At 31.8% G+C, this 24004-nt stretch overlaps 3 protein-coding genes across 3 annotated transcripts; 2 read left to right on the top strand and 1 right to left on the bottom strand.

Annotated features, from left to right (window-relative positions):
- Positions 1-13789: 13789 nt before the first annotated feature.
- LOC140888225 (uncharacterized) lies at positions 13790-14632 on the bottom strand. Its single transcript, XM_073295916.1, has 3 exons — positions 14526-14632; positions 14105-14431; positions 13790-13902 (listed from the first exon to the last, which is right to left on the bottom strand). The coding sequence occupies exons 1-3, from the start codon at positions 14599-14601 to the stop codon at positions 13790-13792; spliced, it is 516 nt and encodes a 171-aa protein (XP_073152017.1). The 5' UTR covers positions 14602-14632.
- Positions 14633-16142: 1510 nt separating this feature from the next.
- On the top strand, positions 16143-18424 carry LOC140887972 (fructose-1,6-bisphosphatase, chloroplastic-like). Its single transcript, XM_073295623.1, has 4 exons — positions 16143-16685; positions 16997-17221; positions 17555-18061; positions 18290-18424. The coding sequence occupies exons 1-4, from the start codon at positions 16251-16253 to the stop codon at positions 18359-18361; spliced, it is 1239 nt and encodes a 412-aa protein (XP_073151724.1). The 5' UTR covers positions 16143-16250; the 3' UTR covers positions 18362-18424.
- Positions 18425-18802: 378 nt separating this feature from the next.
- Positions 18803-20522, top strand: LOC140891219 (fructose-1,6-bisphosphatase, chloroplastic-like). Its single transcript, XM_073299590.1, has 4 exons — positions 18803-19285; positions 19370-19594; positions 19754-20260; positions 20354-20522. Exons 1-4 carry the CDS (start codon positions 18860-18862, stop codon positions 20423-20425), a joined length of 1230 nt encoding a protein of 409 aa, XP_073155691.1. The 5' UTR covers positions 18803-18859; the 3' UTR covers positions 20426-20522.
- Positions 20523-24004: the final 3482 nt, after the last annotated feature.

Raw genomic sequence — 24004 nt, forward strand, 5'->3', positions numbered from 1 at the left:
TTGGCAACTTGGGATTTCAAGTAAACATATGAATTTATTATTAAAAATAATTTTATTGCTTTATAAACTCAAATCCCGTGAAATTTCGTGAAATCCGATCAATTTTGTCAAAATTTCACTTAACTAATTGAAATCCTATGAAATCTCATCAAATACCAATCCCGTTTTGAAATCTCAAGTTGTCAAATACTAAAACGGTATTCTCAATTTCAAATCTCATCACATCTCGTTCAATTCCCGCGCTCCAAACACAGTGTTAAATAAAATAAAAACCAAGGACGATAAATAGTTATAATAGATAGGATTCCATTCGAAAAAGGGTTTTCGACATTAATTTCTTTTATCATATTAATATTAATATAAAAAAGTTAACATAAAATAAAGTAACCACCATGAAACATGGAGTTGGGGAACATTTTCCGACCTCTTTAACACGTCAAAAGTTGCGACGAGGATTAAGAAAGAACCAATTATGCTTTTCAAACTTTCAGCTATGCCATTAACTTTTTTTAAAAAAAAAACTAAAATATCATATAATCTATTATTACATGAATGTATTAGAAATCAAGTAATAATAATATTATTGTAAGAATTGACTGTAAATTGATTTTAGATAGTCATTATTGTTTAATTATACGACGAATTGTCGAATAACTTTCTAAGAAAATCACACCATTTATTTATGTAGTGTGGGATTTATTCACAAATATTTAATATATGACGACAAATACTTAAAATCTATTTAATTGGTAAGTATAGTTGGGTAGTTGGCCAAACAAGTCCTCCACAACAACGAGGTCCCATTCCCAAAAATGTAGGTTTGGTATAATATTTGACTAAAATCTCAACAACTTGCCATAAAAATGATCTACTTCTGAAGACCTAATTGCCTAAACTTCATCAATGAATTATTTGCCTCTTTTCGAATGATACGATGCAAACAAATCGGGCTAAATTCCGAGTTATTTTTTTTTTTATTTTTTTTGTTGGTTGGAAAAATATACAAGTTATATTCCAGTTTCGAATAATAGTTCGAGTAGCTCATGAAAAGTGTCCAAATATTTTGAATTTGATCTCTAATTAGAGCACACAATTTTATACTTTTTGAGTTTCAAATTGAGAATATTTTACTTTAAGTCTTAAAATTTTCTTCATTTTTGATCAATCCATTGTTTGTTTACTTCCCTACTTTGCTCTCGACAGTTAAATCATGTTATCTACATATATTCAATTTTCCATTCGTTTTTTTTTTATAAATGTTTTGCAGAGGATATATTGTCATTTGATTAGAATTGGGGTACTTCTAACTATACAATATAATTAACTAGTGTCCATTGTTTATCGTCTCAATTTTATATCTTAGCAACATGTGATGTAGGTGATTAATTTAAACATTATGTTTTACTTTAATATTTGGTCTCGAAATTTGTAAAGAAATTTTTATTTTTTGCCCACAACTTTCAATAATATTGATCTATATGTATATATCAGGATTATGCTAGTCATTTTTCTCACTTTTATGTTTGTATTGATACGATAATTAGCATGCTTTTAAAAATAAAAAGCTTTATATATTTCTGATTCACGAACTGACTACTTATGTCGTCATCACTTTATCTAAAATTGTCAATGAAATGAATGCTAAAATCATACAAATTGAGATTTACATATTCACATATTAATCGTTTTCTATATTTCATAGTCATATTATTTGTAGTTATGATAGAAAATAATAATTATTATTTGTTAATAACTTAATATAATCCGTAGAAATTTAAAAAAATTTCCTAACTATAAAAAAAGAAATAGGAAACAAAAGGAAAAAAATTAAATCAGAGATACGGAAGATATTGAAAAAACCAATTTATGAAAACAATGTAAAAAATGAAACAATTGGTAATTATTTGACGAACATGGAATGAGAAAATGAAGATAGCAATAATGTTGAATAGCTTAATCCATTTATGGATGATAATGATAATAAAAAATATTATTCGAGCTATTTAAATCAGTGTTTTAAAAGGTGGTGCTTAGGCATTAGGCAGTTGCCCACCATCTTAATTTTTAGATATTTGAAGCTTGTGAAAGTTATTATATTAATTGACCGTCTAGACCGCCTAATCTTCATCTAGACGCCTCAAAATCCGCCTAGGCGGTCGCTTAGATTAACATATAATATATTTTTTAATTTTTTTAAAAAATATTATTTGACATATTTGTCCATCAATTTGTATCGGATGAAAACGATAAAATATGTCATGTAATTTGAGTTTGAATTTAATAAAGATGAATTATTAAAAAAATATTAAGATGAACGAGAGTAATTAGAAATTTAGAACAAAAAAAAACATCACTTAGACAAGAATTCGATGAAAATAATTATTAAAGAAATATTAAGATAGATCGAATTAAAATAATTAAATATTTAGGCTAAAAAACAAAACTCGCCAAGGTTCCGCCTAGATAGCCGCCTAAGCATTTAGGCGCTAGGCGATGAGTGATCGTCCGCTTACCGTATTTTAGAAAATTGATTTAAATTGAATGAAAAAGATACTATGAATATCATTGAATATTGTTAACATGTAAATATGAATAAAATAAGTTTGTTCCTTGGATCGTATATGAATCTGATCCACATAATTGAGATAAAACTGATAAAAATATTGTATCTAGGGAGTATTCCGAATTCTGAACCAACAGAAACAACACGGCAACAACAACGGTGGGATAGTCGAAGCGAGATATTCTCTCTTTCCTCAAGACGAAATTGTCCGTTATTAGTGCTAAACGTTGGCGGCAATCGTCTCTAAGATACAACGACAAACGAACGAGATATAGCAGCACAAAAAATATCCCGAAATTCAACGAACAAATATAGCAGAATATTTCAAGTGAGAAAACTCAAGCAATAAAAAATTCGATGCCTCAATCTGTAGACGAGAGAATATATTTATACACAGTCAATAGCTGCAACCAAAAGACGCAACTCATCAAATCGAGCAGATGCGACTCATTGAAACGAACAGACGCAACTCATCGATCGAGAGCACTGGTCGATACATGACAATCGAGATGAGCGGTCGAGTGCAAGCAGTCGGGCGAGGTATATGTCTATATCTACCGACACCAGTCGGTCGAGATACACACTCAATCGGTCAATGTACCAGAACAGTCGAGATGAAACAAGTCGGTAGAAGAACATAACACCGGAGAGGTGCAAACTAAATTTAATATAAATAATAATAAATATTATTTTAATTAAATTTTGTCCAAAAAAAATAATGCGGTCATAAGACCCCACCCACCTCACCTCACCTCACCGCACCGAGCCGAGTCGGGCGGGCGTGCGCGCGCGTTTGTTCATCGACTAGCGTCTCGCCCCCTGACAAACTCTTTCTCCCCACATGCTCCTTTCTCTTTAATTCATTCACATTTTTCCAACAAATATTAAATATAGATGAGTTGAAAATGAAACAAATAAAATTATGTTTGGAAAATAGTGTCTTATTATTAGAAAGACTCAAAATTTTAAATTTGACTCAGACCCCTAAAATCTCACGTACAACACTCACGGTCAGTTAGATATATATGTTATTTTAATTATTTTTTTCCTAATTTTTTTGATGTTAATTTAGAATGTTTGTGATATTTTTTTATTCGTGGGTATGATTACGTATAGTGTAAAAATTTCTTCAACTGGTGCATTCATTTTCTTGAGTTTTGTATATTGTCAAATAATTAATGTTTTTGTTGATTAAATAGCAAAGTATTATTTAAATGATTATTTATAATATTTTAGTTTATTATTAATTAATGACATTATAAAGTTTTTTAACATTATATGTTTTTCTTATATTTAAGTCTATAATATTTTGCATATTTCGTCAAAAACTCTCTTAAATAATTTTTAAAAAATTGAAAAAATTATTTGTAAGTTCGACTCAGACCCTAAAAATCATAGGTACGACACTGATTATATCTTGGTTCGCGGCCTGCTTTCTTGAAATTCCAAGATAGTTGGGATCCTGTGATATTCATGATCAAATTCACGATATAATAAATAAAAATATGTTTTTATAAATTATTTTTATCTACTAGTGAAATAAAAATTTCGATTTCAAATCTCAATTTTTATTCACATGAAAATACTTTGACGGAATACATTAATTTATTCATTTCTATATTCATATGCCAATATAGATAATTATTGACTAGTTATTACTTATTAGTCTTTATTCTTGAGTTATCTAAAAACCAATATGTCCTAAATTCTTCTACCACAAACCCATGTCCTATAATGAGTAAATTTTAAGATTCATATTATATCTAATTATTGTATATAATTATTTTTTGATTATTAATCAGATTTTATGTCTCAATTGATGGTCTTTTGAAATTCTCAACCTTGAACCCACGTTCAAGACTATAATATTATCCATTAAGTTTACATTATAAAGTTTTGTTACAACTCACAAACTTGAGAATTGATGATTCATTATGTTGTCAATTAACTCAAATGGTAAGTGCCGATTGATGGCTATTGAAGGTAGTGTGGTGGAGGAAATAAACGGACTCATTCTAGCATATATAAATAGTGTATAAACAAGCAATGGATTTTTCAAATAAAAGAAGAAAAAATCATGCAAATTTTGGTAGTGTTGCAAATTGTTCACGTGACGAATATAGGATTTTAGAGGCATTTCAACCCAATTTTTCTTCCAGCCAGATTTGACCAGGTAAGTGGGCTTCTACCTTTCTTTTGTGTAATATAAGTTTATACACTTATACTTATTTTGTGTGTGAGTTAAGTTTTATAAAATAAATACTTATACTTTTAAAAATTCGATCGACATGATAATATTTGTTTCACTTTGATATATATTATTTGTTGGCTATTCGTGATATTATTTGAAGCATGTTAGAATTATTTGGAAATATTTGAGATGCACTGTTAAGAGTCGATTTAGTAATGGTTAAGAAATTTCCGACGATTTGATTTGATTTGATTTGATTTGATATGGCCCTGATGCGGTGAGTTGTAATAACCGTTCTTTTGGCCTCGCTCCTTAGAGGAGTAACATATAGGAGACTGATCAGTAGAACCACGGAAAATGAGATAAATTAACAGTGCAAAATTTGCTTCGTATTTGTTCGATTTCAGCATGCTTATTTTGTTTCGAGATTATAAAATATACATGAGTACATGTAAATATATTTTGATGTTTATCGTGCTCGATCGGCCCCCACTTGCTGAGTGTTTTCCAAAATACTCATCTCATTACTTTGCTCTCCAGATAAGAATGAAGATGAGTTAGATGACGAAGAACAGAATAAGTTCTGAGGTTGGTGAGGATGGATCAGTTCAAGTTGAAGAAATATTTTTACTTTAAATTTCAGTTTCGCTTCCGCATTATTGCACTTGTGCTTTTTTTCTCTGTAAAAACAGTTTTGGTTTATGAAATAGACTGGTTTTTGGTAAGACTTGTACTATGAGGCTTGTTGTTTCAATGTTAAATTGTTAAACAACGTCGATGTCAACTAGGCCCGGTTTAGGAGCGTGACAGATCCAATTAACAAGATTAAGGTAGTGCTACAATTGAATTATTTTGCCTTGAAAATTTTCGTGCGAAGCAAAAAGTAAATCTATCTTGATATCAAAACAAACTAAATTTCTTTCTGACTTCTGTTCTGAATTCAAGAGCATGCAAATGCAAATGCTCACACACACCAATTGCAACTGTACTTATATCCCCTGCTATCTATTTCAGCTAATTAATTCATGGCTTGTGATGTATCGAGGCTCCGCATGGTCGATAAATTAAGGGTAATCCATATTCGTGACTCGTGAGAGACCAAATGTTCTTACATTACGTACACAAATAAATTGGATGTAAAATATTAATTACAAGAAATAGAGATATGTGATTAATTAAAATCATTACATATATTAATTGATTAATTGCAGAAAGTAATAGATATCCTATATATGCGCGTAGCTAATTATCGGTTCCACTACAAAAAAACTTTGAGTTTAGCCACGGCCAAAACCGTGGCTAAATTGATTTACCCACGGTTTTAGCCACGGTTTTTGAAACCTTGGTTAAATCCATCGTTGTTAAATTTAGCCACGGTTTAAAATTGTGGCTAAATTTAACCACGGTTTTAATCAAACCGTGGCTAAATTAGCCACGAAATAAAAAAAACCGTTGTTAATTTAACCACGATTTTATGCAAAACCGTGGTTATTTTTAAGAAAACTGTGGCTGAATTAGCCACGGTTTTTTTATAAACCGTGGTTAAAATAGCCACGCTTTTTAAAAAATCGTGGTTAATTTAGCCACGAAATTAAAAAACCGTGGCTAAATTAACCACGGTTTAGAAAAAACCGTGGCTAAATTAGCCACGAAAATGAAAAAAATCGTGGCTAATCTAAGTTAGCCACGGAAGATCAAATGCATAAAAACTAATTAAAATGTATATCAAAGATAAAAATATCTCCCAAAACACAAAATTAAACAAAGAAAAAATAAAACTAATCCCACAACAAACACTAAAACTAATCAAAATTATATAGTTTAACATTTAAAAATCTAAATACATAGCTAAAACAACATGCCCATAACCTTATTGTGTGAATGAGATGAAACAACAATACCTTTTTAGATAAAATGATATGAGCAATTCCTATATTTCAAAATCATTGGTGGAGGAAAGAGGCATACAGTATGGGAATTAGCTAGAAACCCAAGGAATCCAAGATTAAATGAAACAACTGGAGGAACAGGACATCTAAATAAGTTCGATGCGTGTAGTATGTAAAAAATCATGAATAATTTTCTTCAGAAACAAAATTTTTTTATGAAAAAAGGAGCCCAACCAGAATTAAATTAAGCAACGGCCCAAAGTTTGCGCACCTCGTATTTTGACTGTAGAAAGTTTCAACGAAGCCAAAATCTGGTATCCTGGCAAACACGTCGTGGACTTGAGGTTCAAAATGAACATTCATCTTCTCTTGGTGATACAAGAACGAGGCAGCCTGGAGTAAAAACGTGTGAACACAAAGTAAATTTGAAAACCTAAGAAAATTGATAAATTAACGACTTAGCAGTAAGAGAACATGAAAAGTTTCAGCCATTAATATCCAGGAATGTAAGCCATAAAAATTGAAAAACCCTTGAGAAATAATACAGCATAAACAAGATCATTTGCTCGGCTTGTATATCAAAGCTAATGAGATCTTGCTAGCTGTTTTCATCAACAATGGACTGAATCCTTCTGAAAAATTGTGATTAGTTCAGACTAAAATTTTATTCTCTAAATTATGGCATTCTATGAAAAAGAAAAAGCCAATACAAAACTAGATGTTACCAGAAATTTTAAATACAGAACTCAGGTAAATGGGATCATAATACAAGAAAATAAAGATTAGCGTAACTACGATGATTAATTACCTCAACCAAGAAAAAAAATAACATTATCACAATCCCAAGAAACAGACCTCTGATTGATTGGTGTCCTTAATCTTGATTTCTTCAAGGTGGGAAAATTCATCTTCTCACGAAACAGAGGGTTTGCCTCTATCAACTTGGTTTGCCTCTATCAACTTTTTATGTTCAACAAGCATTATACCCCTAGCAGTCTTGATGCCCCCATACTTAAACAATTGTTCATTCTCTCTACATGTTATCAATCACATTCAGATCAATATCTTTGGAACAAAGGAGGATGATTCCCATAATGGAACAAGAAAACCATAAGGGAATCTCTACACATTGTTTCATTACCTAAAGTTCTAAAAGGTCAATAGCTATGTTATTTCTTTAAAAATATCTTCATTAAATGATGAGAAAACTTTCAAGTCCTTCACCAGAATGTCGACAGCTTTTGCACGATCTTTCGTACTTAATAAACATAATTTTAAATCCAATACTTATGATTCAACAAAAATACAAAAGCTTTGACACAGAGCAAAGAACAACGATCCAGCAAAGAGATAGCCATGAAAGTTGAGTAATTTTTATTACAAATGAATAGCTACATAGAAAAGATTAAAAAAAATGACACACCATTTTAGTTCAAAGCTCAGAACACTCAATCAAATCCTACATATTTTAAATTCCTCGACTCCGTGAAACTGCATTACCTCATAGATCAAATTACAACTATTTCAGTGAGAGTTTTTAATCAATGTTCATGTACACAAGTCATAATAGCCTATCTACTCCTCCAAACTCCCAACTGTTCGAGAAAATTCCAAACAAAAAAATACAACTACATCAAATCAAACACATGGAAGGAACCATGATGGCTCCAGCAAGCCCAATCATAGATACAAACAAAATACAGAAAGCGGAGATAAAGTAACAATAAAGTGCGATGGGCCGATGGCAGTAAGCATCACATACAACTTTGTCTATTAATAACTATTCTAAAGGTTCAAGGGACTAGAGTATACAAGTATTTTACAACACTTGTATCCCGCTGTCTTATATTCTAAAGGTTTAAGGGACCAGAATGTTAAAGTAGTCAGATAGTGCAAAACCATCTGATATTTATCTATTTTCCAGATCTTCCACAGGGTAAAACCATCTGATATTTATCCATCCAATGCATTTAGATTGCAAAATTCCATTAAAATAAAAAGAAATTCATATTCTCAAAGCTGAAAACACATTTGTTTTCTAATACCAAGCAATTTCTAATATCCTAATCACACAATGAAACAAGTAAAATCAACTTTCATGCATGTTCTGCGCAACTCAATTCATCATTATATTCAGTTTTTAGAACTGAATGCTACAAATAGGTAATTAATTCATAGCATGTAACACAAAAAAGAGCAAAGACCTTAATTACGGTCAGCAAATGATTAGGATAAATGCAAACCAATTCAAAGAACATCAAGCTACAACAATCATGTCCCAACAAAACTTCAATCCAACTCAATGCTACAAAACAACAGATTAAGCACCCAAAAGAACACATCCATTCAAAACCAAAATCATTTCAAACCCAAAAAATGATATTAAAGAAAATAGAAACAATACTCACGTGATCAATAACAGCTACAGGCTCTGAATGCTTCACATTCTGATTTGCCGAGTTCCATGTCATTGCCTTTAAACGAGGGACGCTTTCCTACACAGCAATAAATCATCCAACAAAGAAAAAAAATAAATTAGGATATTGATATTACAAGAGCAAAAATATGTTAACCTAATAAGAATTGAGTTTTCTTTCTCGAACGGTCCTTAAATGTGAGAGATGCAAGAGATTGGAGGCATTCTGTTAAACACACATTCGAATAAATACTCAAAGGCACACCAATAGCGGCAAAAACGTGCAAGGCTAATTAGTAGCACTATAAAAGTATGCCATGAGAAGTCTTTATGCGAAGGATGGAAGGATAAAAGTATACCAAGATGGGTGTTACACTGTGAAAGTTTAAAAATTGATAATCATGCATCATCACGCCACACACCAGCATAGCAAGCCTATATGCTATCTGAGTATCTCTGCATAAGTTTACTCTCCTACGTTTTTCTTTACAAAAATATTGTGTCTGCATCAAAATATACCAGTTTTAATTGCACAAAATTGCTTCGTTTTTCCCTAAACCAAGTATCCACGTGGCAATTAGCTATATTTATTCATTTTTCCAAGTATTCGTAAAATATAAAATCTATGCCTAAAACACTAAAGTTCATTCAATCAACTTCAGCTTTTGCACTATCAATAAATATGCTCTCCTTACAACAAGAAAATAAAATAAAAATAGTCCTAAAGTAAAACAAAAGAACAAAAGAAAAACAAGAATTCATAAAAATAATCTATTCATCACATGAATTGTACGTTGTTAGAAAATTGGAAACCAGCAAAGGAGACAATACAAACAAAAATATCACAAAGAATTCTATGTAATTACTAAATTATAAACACAAAAATGCAAACAAATATATCCAATCAAATACATATACTCTTAAAAATCCGTAAACTTGAAACGCACAAGTTGGAATAGAGCAGGCCGCTATACTCACTAGAAAAATCCAAATCCCTGCTGGAAATCGTTGAAAATGGGTTGGGTAGGTTTGAAACTCTCGTAAGCTTGAACACCAACATCTCACGACCCAAAGCCCTGAGAATCGATCTGAAATCAGTGATAAATTGGAAAAACTAACTTACGCCTAGAAATAAAAATAATCAAAATCGAGCAACAAAAACATCCCTCGAGAAGCAGCTTCCCTTGCAGGCGTGCACCAGCCGAATGCCGGCTTCCGTTTTCGAAAAATCCTGGAATCCGGAGTGCTGTTCACAAACCGAGCTCAACAACGCGCAGGACCAGGTTCTGAACGTGGCTCGATTCGGGCTTAAACGAGCATCAAATTCGGTGATTCATGGCTTAAATTGAAGCCACGGATGTAAGGAAGAAAACCCAACAAACGGATCGAAGTTTGGACTCCGAACGAAGAAGTTACGAGCGAATTACCGGAACTGCTCCAAGGGTTACGGGAATGAGTTTGGGGTTTGGGGATGAACTTTTCTTTTCTCTTTCTTTCCCGGTTGCTTTATGCGTACATGTATGTATGTTGATGCGTGTATATTCTTTTTATTATAATTGTTGGATAACTTGATACGGTTTAGATATTTCTACTCTCTTGTATTATTTGTATTATTTTAGGTCAAATATATATCTATCAAATATACATATTTCTAATAGGCTAATACGTCCTTGAATTTTTTAAAATTTTGTACACATCATCCCTCCAACCCATGTTGTAATTGCACGCGTTGAAGGTAGATATTTATGGTCTTTTGCACCTGATTTGACTTTATTGCTCTTTTCTTTTTTTAAAATAAATCAATAAATTACTCTTTTATTTTTTTGCCTATATATAGAAGTTCTATATTTTGAAAAACTATGTGGACAAATATTCATGTTAATTAGAACAAAATGACAAACTAATATGATAAATAATTTAAAATATCTTGGGACAAAAATTTAGATTTTACAATTATATATATAACAATAAAATATTTTGTTTGTCCTCGTAATATTTTATATGCATATATTTTAAAAATTATATCACAATCTATTATATCATATATAAGTAAAACGAAAGATTTTTTTTGTGATGTTAAAATGATGTATTATTTATAGTATATCTGAAGTGTTAGTATAGATATAAAAAAATATGAGTCAATATTTTTTCACAAAAATATAAAAACCAAACTGAAATTTAAAATTTTTATTTTACAAAATATTATAAAAGTTTGGGGAAAAATAAAATATTTTTAATATTAAAATTAATATTATTATGTTATCGTTTTATATTTATATGTAAATTGAAATGTATCCTCCGGTCAAAGACAAAGTTTTTACATTCTAAAATTTGTGTATAAACTAAATATTATGTTTTTAATGTTAAAAACTAAATACTAAATATAATTTATATTTATTTTGTTTTTAATTTGAAGAATGTTAAAATATAAATATGTTAACTATGATAAATAATACTTTAATTTAAATTAAAATTTTTGAAAGTAACGATATTTTTTAATAAAATATTATGATTAATTAGAAAAATAATTTTTTAACTTAAAATTTAAAATTATGGGATACAAAAATTTAGAACGTTAAAACCACGCATTACTTGTTTTGAAAATTTCAAAATAACATATAAATTAAGATTTAAATAGATTTAAAAATTAATATTTAATTTTATAATTTTTTATATTAATGATATTTATATAATTAATTATAATTTTTTGAGTAATAAATATTTTAGATAATCAATTTAGAAATTGAAATTATTAATGAATTTATCAAATATATATTTAATTAATTAAAGAGTAACATTATCAATTTATAAGATAAAAAATAAATATTTATATTTGAATTGATTTGTCTCAAGTTTTTAATGTAATTTATTTTTAAAAGAATGAATATTAATGAAGATTAAAGGATATAAGTTTTTGAAAAAAATACATCCAAACGAAACTGAAAATTATTTTCTTAATGTGTTGATCCACTCTAAACTATTTATAAATCTTTTATATATTAAAAATTTAAACAAGATTTATAGATGTTAAAATACTTTGATAATGGAGGAAAAATAATTGAAAGAGGGAAGAGAAAAATGTATTAACCCGAGAATCAATATACGAACAATATAAATCAACCCCGGACATCCCAAATTATGAACAAATACATAATAACAAAATGAAAATTACAGCAAGAAGAGTCTAGCGTGGTACTTGTTTAACTGAAAACGAAGTTGAAATTATTTTCTTAGGTACCGCTTGATTGAAAAATATGATTAATAATACATAGACAAATAATATAATATAAGAAAAAATAAATAAAAAATGATAGTAATATAGTATTTATTTTGATTGATAGATTAAAGTATATTTGATTTGATTGATTAAATTTTACATAAAAATGTTAAATGACTATTTTTCTCTTTTAATCTTAAATAAAATATAAATAATATTATTTATAAGGGATTAAAATCGTGGTTATTTAGCCACGGTTTTAATTAACCACGGTTTAAAAAAAAACCGTGGCTAAATGTAGCCACGGTTTTTAAAAAACCGTGGTTAAATAACCACGGATTTAAAAATTGTGGCTAAATAACCATGATTTTTAAAACCGTGGCTAAATTTTCCAACGATTTTGAAAAAACTGTGGGTAAAATTAGCCACGATTTTATTAAAACCGTAGTTAATTTAGTCACGATTCTTAAAACCGTGGTTATTTAACCACGGTTTTGAAAATAGCGTGGCTATTTAACCACGGTTTTAAAAAACCGTTGCTAAATTAGCTACGATTTTTTTAAACCGTAGTTAAAGAACCACGGTTTTAACCATGTTTTATTAAAAACCGTGGGTAAACATCCTATTTTCTTGTAGTGTTCGGTCGGTATGATTAGTAATAACTTGATTTATAGTTTGATTTAATTTGTTGTTTAATCAAAACCATACATGTGATTTAATTAGTTTCAATTTTACTAATAACAAAATCAAATAGGGCTTATTGTGAAGCTCTTTAAGTATTCCAAGATAGTAAAATTATATCCATCGTAAAATGTATTTAATTAGGGAGTGTTTGCAATCACTAAAAAGAAGTGATTGTTAGCTTTTGGTTTAAAAAAAATTATTTTTGTGTGTTTTTTAAACCTAGATTATGTGTTAGCTTATGCTTAACTTAATTAAAATCCAAAAGCTAGTCATGTGTGATTATGATTTTCCAAAAGTAATTCTAATAAGAAGGTTATTGCTAAAATCACTTTAATCATTTATTTATCAAACACTACCCAACTTTGATTTTTAGATTTTCACATTTGTTTCCAAACACTAGCAACTTTTGATTTTTCATAACTTTTTTATAATTTATAAATTAATCACTTCTACAAAATCATAATCTATTGCAAGCACTCCCTTATAATAGTGCAATATTTGATATAAATGGCAGAAATAAAGTTAAAAATTGCACTGTTAATACTTAATATAAATTAATTTATGCTAAAATATCACCATACCATTTGAAACACACACAAACATATACTATTAAAAAAAAGTATTGAAATTATGAGATTTTTGCAGCCAATTTATTTTTGGTTTTCCACACGCATTTAATACAAAAAAATGGATAAAAATAAATAAATCATCAACGATAGTAAAATTTGATAATCGAAAGCCAATACAAGGCAAAGAACTTCAAAGATGGTAAAATTATCCTTCAAATATTCGTTATTCTTCCAAATGAAATTAAGAATATTGGTAACCTTCAAAACTCGCCTGCCACCGGGCCAAGGGCGGCGCCACCACTGCTGCTAATAAGCTCCATCATGGCACGGTGACTGGACTTCTGTTTCTCACATAGAGATGGCAGAAACACCCCTGCACAACAATATATTAATAATTAATCAACACGTAAATTAAACAATCGCTTATTTTCAAATATGTAATTTGCTACGACGATGCCTTGTCTAATAACGGGTCTGATGTAATCCAACGTGTGACCTTATGTGCACATGCAACATAAGTACGTAACATTTTCCAATACGTATACGTGAGGGTTTATCAAGATTTGGTTACGTACCTTCACCAGCGGCGAGATTAAAATAAAGGTCCACAATATTAGCACAGCTCTGGTAGCAAGCCGGAGAGCAGATTTTGGCAATGAATTCCGGCATGAAGAAGGCGTCGGAGGATATTCCGACGAATCCACGGTCAACACCGCAGGCGCTCACGCACTGATCGGTCTCGATATAACCGGCCAATCTCTCCACCACCACCTCCGACGTCTTACACGTGTAATCGAGATTCCCTTCTCCATTCCTGTAGTTTTCTAACACGCACCGCCTCCCCAACGATGCAATGGCGAAGGAACAAAGGTTCGCCGGCAAATTCTCGCAGGTAACCTCCGCTATAATTATATAATATAATAGATGTTGAGAAAATGTCAATGCATGGGTTTACAACATAATTAAGAATTATTACATAAGAGATTGCATATATACCAAGTGTTATTTGGATGAAGAGAGAAGTGACGAAGAAGAGAACCATCGGCAGATTCATTGAAGAAGCAGAAGCCATTCGTTTCTTGATGTTTGAGTTTTAAATTTGCTTTTTTTCCCCTTGTTTTAATTGGTTCTCGCGGATTAATGGAGATTGAAAGAAACCAATTAATTCGAGGGATGATCAAATGATATTTGATGCAAATGTGGAGTTGGATACCTCAGTTTATATAAGATCATCACCAGGAGAGTCTTACAAATTTGAGTTTTAATTATTGGCCGACTATACGTGTATAATTATGCACGACATTAGATTCTTATTTTTATTTTTTATTTTTTTACGTGTGAACCAGCAGTCGCTATCTTTCGGTGTGCTCTGGGTAAATTCTCGGACTAACGCAATAGTCTGCAAACTACGCTACTCGAATAAACCACACTAGGCAAACCTTGTGTTTGATAAGACATGTTTTTTCGTAAGACGGTCTTATTGATATATTTACGTGAGATATGTCAATTTGATCTATATTCAGAAATGACTATTAACATAATATGTTTTTATAAAAATTGACTTATGAAGCCGTGTAACTTTAATATAAGTTTGTGCTTCTTATTTTGAGTTAATTATTTTTAAACACCTTTTTAAGTTGTCATATTTTCTATTTTGATACTATAATTTGTTAAAATTGTATTTTAGTTCTACAATTTTGTTTTTTGTTTTTTTTATTGAGTTTACTCCAATTTCATTGAAAAATGCTGCGTGACAATGAAAATTGATGATGTACCAAATGTCACGTTAAAGACAATATAGAACTAAAACCAAATATTGCAAAAGTAAAACACAACTTTAACAAATCAGAAGATTAAAAAAGAAAAAAAAAAGATATAACAAGTTAGATGACTAAATCAACAAATTTCTCCTCCTTTTATTTACTAATAATAATTAAATTAATAATGTGCAAATTGTACGTGGAAATTCAAAAGAACAGGCATTGCCAACTGGAGAGGTGATTCAAAGATTCTGAATGGAGCCCACGCTCTTCTTCTCAAGTTCTCTCAATTCTTAGATGTCTGCACGTAAACACGTTTCCACATTATATATCAAATACGGTATTAATGTATTTTCAAGGTATCATGTCTCAACTAATAAGGCCAAAATTAATTTCCAACTAAAAAAAGCCAAAATTAATTTATTCTTATTTCTTGGAAAGGTTCCAATATGTTTTTATTAGGATTTGATTTGTTTAAAACATGAACTTGAAATAAATAAAATATTAAATTTATTAAATCGAATCTCATACTGAAGGAGCTCAATATCTCAATAATTGTTCCTTTTTAAGAAAAAAATAAAATCTCAATATTGTCGGAGTTAATTAAATATACATTGTTCTATAATTTGGAGTTTAACTTGAAATCAATCGAGCAACATCACCTGTCTTGGGTCGCCATCAAAGGAACAAATCGGGCAAACCCATTGAAAAAAATGGGCTCAGTCTTAGTTTGTTCATGTGGGCCAAGACTCATTCGGCCCACTAATGCACATGTTCGCATTTTCATCTTTAGTACCAATGCATGTACAGAAGGATAGTCTGAAGATAAGAGATCCTTATCAACCTTACAATCCAATCATCTTCCCAAATTCCCAAATAAATGAAGGCAAAAATACTGAAAATGCCATGAAATTTATCTTCATATTCAACTAGAAAAGATAAAAATAAAGCTGCAGCAGCCATGGCCGCCACAGCAGCAGCAGCATCATCATCCCATCTTCTCTTCTCCAGTAGTACCCCACAGTCAATCACTCGTCTCTCCTCTCTCCGAACGCTCTCTTCATGCTCAAAAAACGTCAGAAGCCTCTTCCGGCGGACGCCCCCGCCGCCTCCGAGCGTCGGCGGCGGCGCGAAGTGCATGTCTGTGACGGCGGAGAAAGAGACGAAGAAGAAGAGTGGGTACGAGCTTTACACGCTGACTAGCTGGTTGTTGAAGCAAGAACAGGCGGGGGCCATCGATGCGGAGCTTACCATAGTTCTTTCGAGCATTTCCATGGCTTGCAAGCAAATAGCCTCACTTGTTCAGAGGGCCAGCATTTCTAATCTCACCGGTGTTCAGGGTGCCGTTAATGTTCAGGGAGAGGATCAGAAGAAGCTTGACGTTGTCTCCAATGAGGTTCGCCTTTCTCCCACCTTATAATAGGAACAATAAGTCAATAATCAAGCAAACTTTGATTAATTACGGAATATTTTAGCTGAAATTTAAGACCCTTTTAGTAAAAGTGTTCGTTTCAATAGCATCATAAAGATATTGTGCATATTCGTATACTTTTGTCACTGGAAGTGCAATTACAGCATTTCTTGGAATTGGTGCGTTCTTGTTTGAGGGACTTCTCTAATATGTCATCTCCAACTCTAAGTTCTTAAGAAGATCTAGTGTAGCAGTTAGGGGAAAAGGATTCTGAATGAATTGTGTTGAAATTACAGGTGTTTTCGAATTGTTTGAGGTCAAGTGGGAGGACGGGGATAATTGCGTCGGAGGAAGAGGACGTGCCGGTGGCTGTGGAGGAGAGTTATTCCGGCAACTACATCGTCGTATTCGACCCTCTCGATGGATCGTCCAACATCGATGCAGCTGTGTCCACGGGATCCATTTTCGGGATCTACAGCCCCAATGATGAGTGCCTTGCAGATATTGAAGATGATGCAACGGTACTAAATCGCAATATTTCTTATGATTAATTCAGTCCAACATATAGTTTAATGACTTGTTCGGTTCTCAATGTATTGTTTGAAACCTCTAAAAATAAATGATAGAATGTCATCCATCATCACTTATTTTTAAGGGTTGCAATCACTACCTAAGAATCGTTGTCTATTTGATTCAGATACTGCAAACTTAGATTACCAAACCAACGGATTAGTTGTCATGACTTATGAGCAATTGAGCATATATCCTAAGTTCTAGGTTCTTAGCTTCGGGGCGAAGCCAAACTTGTCACAAATCACTTATATATTGCTTGGAATGTGTAATTTTTTTCGCAGCTTGACAACGTGAAACAAAGATGTGTTGTGAACGTGTGCCAACCTGGAAACAACCTTCTTGCGGCAGGATACTGCATGTACTCGAGCTCGGTAATATTTGTGATCACCTTAGGCAATGGTGTGTTTGCCTTCACCTTGGATCCCATGTTTGGCGAATTCGTTCTCACCCAAGAAAACATCCAAATTCCGAAAAAGGGAAAGATCTATGCCTTCAACGAAGGGAACTACCAATTGTGGGACGATAAGTTGAAGAAATACATAGATGATCTGAAGGATCCTGGCCCCAGTGGGAAGCCTTATTCGGCTCGATACATCGGTAGTTTGGTTGGTGATTTCCACAGAACTCTGCTTTATGGTGGGATTTATGGTTATCCTAGAGATAAGAAGAGCAAAAATGGGAAGCTGAGGCTTTTGTATGAGTGTGCACCAATGAGCTTTATAGTGGAACAAGCTGGTGGGAAAGGTTCTGATGGACATCACAGAGTTCTTGATATTCAGCCAACAGAGGTGAGTAACGATCTAACTGATCATAAAGTTTAGTGAAATGACAAGTTACATGTTTTTCTTTCCCTAAAAACTCACCAAAACCTGTATATTCCGCGACGAATTTGAGCTCGAAATATGTATCAAGTTTAGTTTAATTTGAAATATATTTACATCATCAAACTAATATATCAAGTTTAGAACTCAATATTAATGCTAGGATTCTAATCAGTTGCTGATTCTCTTGTGCAGATACATCAGAGAGTTCCATTGTACATTGGAAGTGTGGAAGAAGTCGAGAAATTAGAGAAATATTTAGCTTAAATGTAATTGTGGATAAAGTTATAACAATCTTTTCTTTACATCAAATATACAATTGTTGTGCTTCGCTATTCTTTCAAGACATAAATTTTATTAGAATCTCTGTACTAAATATTGAGACATCGAGCATACCAGTGTTTAAAACTCTACTTTCTTTCAATAAAAAACAAAAACATAAAAAAAGGACATTTTGAAGGGCTTTAACCATAATGAAGCCCCAAACTAGAAAGTAGGTTAGGCAATTATCTACATGAAATTGAGATTGATAGCTTCTTGTTTTACTATATAATCTATTAAAGAATTTTATAATAAAAATATCATTAAAGTATCTCGTAATAATAATATACGGATGGTTTGTTCTCTGTTTAATTTATTTTTTAAAAAAAATGACACTATATTGAAAGTTTTGCAACCAAAGAAATAATGTTCACACAATTTTCAATCTTGAGGATATAACTTATAAGCAAGCCCCCATTCACACACAGACACACACTGAGGAAGATGGCTGAAGCAGCTCTGAGGTTGCTGACATGGAACCGCCTCGGCTCAGCCTCTCCTTCCATGACTCGCCTCCATCTCCGCCCACCATCGCACGGCGGCAAACAATTACTCTCCGCCGCCAGTTTCAGCCGCGGAATCACCTGCAAAGCCGTGGAGCTAGAATCAGCAGCCTCCGCTGCCCCGGCGGCACCAACGAAAAATAATAGCCGATATGAAATCGAGAACTTAACGACATGGCTTTTGAAGCAAGAACAGGCCGGCCACATAGACACAGAACTCGCAATTGTTCTTTCCAGCATTTCCTTGGCATGTAAGAAGATCGCCTCTTTGCTTCAGAGATCCAATATCATCAACCTCACCGGAGGTCAGGGCACCATGAACATCCAGGGTGAAGATCAAAAGAAACTCGACGTTATAGCCAATGAGGTTCATTGGTTTCAGATTTTCATTTATCTGCATATAAAACCCAGAAACATATTATTGAATTAAGCTATACTACGATGTTTTCAGTTGTTCTGCAGCAGTCTGAGATCAAGTGGGCGGACAGGGGTTATAGCATCGGAGGAAGAAGACGCCCCAGTTGCAGTTGAAGAGACTTATTCTGGAAATTACATTGTGGTTTTCGACCCCATTGATGGCTCTGCTAATATTGACACTAGCTTGACTACTGGCTCCATTTTCGGGATATACGCTCCTGATAAGCAATGTTTATTCAACATAGACGATGATTCTACGGTACATTCTTGACTACTCGAATTTCATTGCGATAAATGCAATTTACCCCATGTTCTAATACTATATATATGAGTTCTTGGTGAACTTCAAAACTTGTATTTGTGAAATCAATCATACATGAAATTTGAATGCCAAATGGTTTTATTGGATGGGGAAAAGCTCGCTCAAGAACAAGAGAAGTGTGTGGTCAGCGTTTGTCAGCCGGGAAGCAACTTGCTAGCGGCAGGTTACTGTCTGTACTCGAGCTCGGTAGTGTTCACCCTCTCAATAGGCAGGGGAGTTCTCGCCTTCACGCTCGATCCGGCCTATGGCGAATTCGTTTTAACGCACGAAAACATCAGGATTCCGAATACTGGAAAAATTTATTCATTCAATGAAGGAAACTACGACCTGTTCGATGAAAAGTTGCAGAAATACCTGGATGACTTGAGAAAGCCAGGGGCTAATGGCAGGCCATATTCGGGTCGGTACATAGGTTGCCTTGTTGGTGAGATTCATAGGATGTTGCTGGTTGGTGGAATCTATGGGAACCCGAATAACAAGAAGAGCAAGAATGGGAATCTGCGGCTCTTGTATGAGTGTGCACCTATGAGCTATCTGGTCGAACAGGCCGGGGGAAAAGCTACCGATGGATGCCGGAGAATACTTGATATTAGGCCAGATCTGGTACAAAAAACTGATTTTCGAAATAGATCAAGACACTAAATTGAACCAATATTCATTGATTTTTGTCTCATGTAATTTTATTTTATTTTGCAGGTTCATCAGCGTACACCAATATTCATCGGCAGTCCGGACGAAGTTGAGAAACTGGAGAAGTATTTATATTAGAAAATTCTGAAATTCTGTATTTATGGGACTTGGAAAAATCCAGAGTCGTAATTGTGTTTGATGGGTTATAAGATAATAATAAAAATGAGCCCTTTTGTTGTGGTTAATAACAAAAAATAGTTATTTTTTTTTCAATCACCAAATTATCTTTTAATTATTCTTTTTTTCTTTCTACTTGTCAATATCACATCTTGAATTTGACTTAATGTCTCCTCCAGGGGCGACCCTCAGCTAGAGAGATTATGGTGATCGTCCAACGCCCCACTTTGAGATGGATCCCGATTATTTTTAAAAATTAAATTAGTATTTAAATTAATATCTAAATAAATTTATTTAATAAATAGTGTTATAAATACAGCAATTGTGAATAAATATATTTTTATGACAAAAATCTTGTTCCGGATGATTTAAATGATTCACTAACTCTGTTCATCTTCTATCTTTTTTCCTTTTGCGGCCTTCTAACCAATTTAATACATGCACGAAAATTTTTTACAAACTTCCGTTGCATCATAGGTAGACAAACCCTCAAATTTTTTTTTACTTATTATTCAATTAAACCTTATTGATTACTTAGATTGCATGTTATGAAAATTGAGTAATTTTACAACAGCTATAATTTTTCTTTTCATTTTTTCTCATTTACTAATGGATTGTTCAATCATTATTTTATTAATTTTTATTACATTAATTTATTATATCTCACCTTTATACATATAATTTTTGTTCGTATTTGACTTCATTATTTAGTACTATTTTACATTTTGATGAATTTAGTTAAATAGTTTCATTCTTGCACAAATTTTTATCATAAAATGTCAAAAAATGACGACTTTGTTTTAGAAAATGTAAATAAAAGTTAATTTTAAATAATATTGATTGTTGAATATTTTATTTGAGAAACTATAGGTAAATTCTTTCTAATAATGTTCTTTTATATTATATGTATATATACACATACATTATTAACGAAAGAGGATCATATTTTTTACTTCACTCCGGACTACATTTTTCTCAGGACCGCCCCTGATCTCCTCCATTTGTTTCCTTTTTCTCTTTTGAGCTCAACACATATATTTAGGATATCATGGGAGTTGATATTTACACTCCATTTTGTGTTATTTGCACTTCACTTGTGAGTAAATTGGACACATATTTTACACATGAATTGGAGTGTAGATAACACAAAATGGAGTGTAAATATCAACTCCCATATTTTAAATGTTCTTTTGTTATTGCTATTAGTTATAAAAAAATGAATATATAGATCGGTAATTCATATGATATTCTAAAATTCAAAAATCAATAAAATTCTCATTAACCAGATATGACTATATATTCAAGAAATTCCTAGCCCATTATTTTAATCTCAAATAGTCACTAAATCAATATAAATTTATATTAATTTTATATAATTATGAAATTAGCTCCATAATTTTAATTCGGAAAAAATTAAAATGGAATTTAGCAACTTAAACTCATTGAAGTGTATGAAATTGGTATTGGATTGAGCTTTATATAAAGACTATGTGAATAATTTTTTGTTTGGTCATTCACAAGATAATTTTTCAAAGAAAGGGCCTCTGATTGGGCTGGGCCCTGAGGAATATAAGATATGTTTTTTTAAAAAAAGACCTTTGGTGGAACGGATCATGAGGCAGCGGTCTTTTTGATCTTATAAGAGCTCCGGTCCTGGTAAAATCTAAAAATATTTTAAATTGAAAACATAATAATTAAGTTCTGATAAATTTTCTCATGCATTTACAAATTGCAGCAAGATTCAAAAAATTCTTGAAATATATTGGCTTCGATGCATGACTAATTTGTGTTCATTTATTCATTTTCTATATTTTCTCTGTTTCCCTTGTCGCACGTACCCGTAAGTTTTATCATCACAAGAGTTTCAACTTTATTACTGGTTGCATAAAATGGTATGCAGTTCAAATCCAATATCGTTCATATTTTTATATTATCCTCAAGTTTGGATGTCTTCGATTCAGTTAGCCAGAATCGAAGTATTTTTGGTATCTTAAATCATTTGAATTAGTTTGGAGCCCATTTGAAAATGCTTAAAGTTTTGTTCTTATGATTCATAATTTTTTACTTTAAACATTTGCAAACACTAGTGGGTTTGGTTGGATAAGCCAAAGAAAAAAAACATTTATTTTATTCTTTAAAAAATATTGCATTTTATTACAAAAATAGTTTTAAAAAAAACACTTATTAGAATTTAAAATTTTTGTCTTTTGGTTTTTGCTTCTAATTTGATTTTTAAAAATTTTTATTTTTTTTAAAAAAAATCTAAAAAAAACTAGCGATATTTAACCAAATAAAGTACCGTTATGTTCACCATATTACTAATATACATATAACTCATCTCATCTCATCTCATCTCATCCCACGTTCTTCTCATCATACTATTTATCCATATATTAACTATTTATTTTACATCAATCAAATCATTAATTATTTATCTCACATCAATCAAATTATTGAACTCAAATTACTATATTATCCCTTATAAATAATATAATTTTTATTTTATTTATTGTTAAAAGGACAAAATATTAATTTATATTTTTATATAAAATTTAATCAATTAAATCAAATAAACTATAATCTATCAATCAAATTCAATATTATTTTAACTATCATTTTTTATTTATTTTTTATTACATTATATTACTTATCTATATATTACTTATACTATAACTCAAACCAAACGGTCCCAACAGAACCACTTCTAATTTTCCAATAAAAACACGTTAAAGTGATCGATTTTTTAAGTTGCTGCATCCAAACTCACTCGTTTCACTTCATTTCACTTGAAGATTTACATAGTTTATTTACAAATACAAAATGGATAATATATTTTTTAAAATTACTATATATGTGAAGGCCCAAAGGCAGAAGAACGAGGTAGCCCGGAAGGAAGGAAATCGAGATCGGGGTAGACATCCTAGGGCAGGGGACTCATTGGGATGCATGTCCCAATATGCACCCAGATAGTGATTCGAGACAGAGCTGTGATTGTATGTGAAGAAAATATGAAGGTTCGGGGCCCGATTCCAGAGAAAGAATCTTTAAAATACTGCGCCTTTTACCAAAAGGACACTACCATGGTCCAATAAGGAGGGTGAAATGGGAAGACTCGAAAATTTCGAGCCAACAACACTACCATGGTCCAAATTAAATGTCCATCAAATGAACCTAATTTTTGAACCATGACTTATCCAAAATATTCACCTCATTTCGGACCTCAATTTAAAAAGAAAAGTTGAAGAGTCTCATTGATGACACAATTGACCAAAACATTTCACATGTGCTTATCAAATTGTAACCTTCATCTTTACCATGATGACCAACCATCACTAAGCTGATTAAGAACCTCAATTAACACCTATTATGACCCAATTTAAGAGGCAAAACGGTTGCCCCTTCAGCTGCAAGTTTACCCTATAAATATCCCTCAATTGTGAAGGAAATCACATCCAAGAAAGCAATTCTAAGTCCATTTTCCAGATTTTTTTCGTCACACAGAATGAATTCTAAATCCAATCTCACCGTTCACAATATACA

Source organism: Henckelia pumila, chromosome 3 (genome assembly GCF_033568475.1).
Source record: "Henckelia pumila isolate YLH828 chromosome 3, ASM3356847v2, whole genome shotgun sequence".
Lineage (NCBI taxonomy): Eukaryota > Viridiplantae > Streptophyta > Magnoliopsida > Lamiales > Gesneriaceae > Henckelia > Henckelia pumila.

What these genes read in the sequence shown, in the direction of transcription:
- LOC140891219 (XM_073299590.1), top strand. Translation starts at nt 18,860, where the DNA reads ATGGCTGAAGCAGCTCTGAGGTTGCTGACATGGAACCGCCTCGGCTCA. An exon ending in ACATAGACGATGATTCTACG is followed by an intron (nt 19,595 to 19,753) that starts GTACATTCTTGA and finishes GATGGGGAAAAG; the next exon opens with CTCGCTCAAGAACAAGAGAA. An exon ending in TTGATATTAGGCCAGATCTG is followed by an intron (nt 20,261 to 20,353) that starts GTACAAAAAACT and finishes TTTATTTTGCAG; the next exon opens with GTTCATCAGCGTACACCAAT.
- LOC140887972 (XM_073295623.1), top strand. Translation starts at nt 16,251, where the DNA reads ATGGCCGCCACAGCAGCAGCAGCATCATCATCCCATCTTCTCTTCTCC. An exon ending in TTGACGTTGTCTCCAATGAG is followed by an intron (nt 16,686 to 16,996) that starts GTTCGCCTTTCT and finishes TTGAAATTACAG; the next exon opens with GTGTTTTCGAATTGTTTGAG. An exon ending in ATATTGAAGATGATGCAACG is followed by an intron (nt 17,222 to 17,554) that starts GTACTAAATCGC and finishes TTTTTTTCGCAG; the next exon opens with CTTGACAACGTGAAACAAAG.
- LOC140888225 (XM_073295916.1), bottom strand. Translation starts at nt 14,601, where the DNA reads ATGGCTTCTGCTTCTTCAATGAATCTGCCGATGGTTCTCTTCTTCGTC. An exon ending in CTTCATCCAAATAACACTTG is followed by an intron (nt 14,432 to 14,525) that starts GTATATATGCAA and finishes ATATAATTATAG; the next exon opens with CGGAGGTTACCTGCGAGAAT. An exon ending in TAATCTCGCCGCTGGTGAAG is followed by an intron (nt 13,903 to 14,104) that starts GTACGTAACCAA and finishes ATTGTTGTGCAG; the next exon opens with GGGTGTTTCTGCCATCTCTA.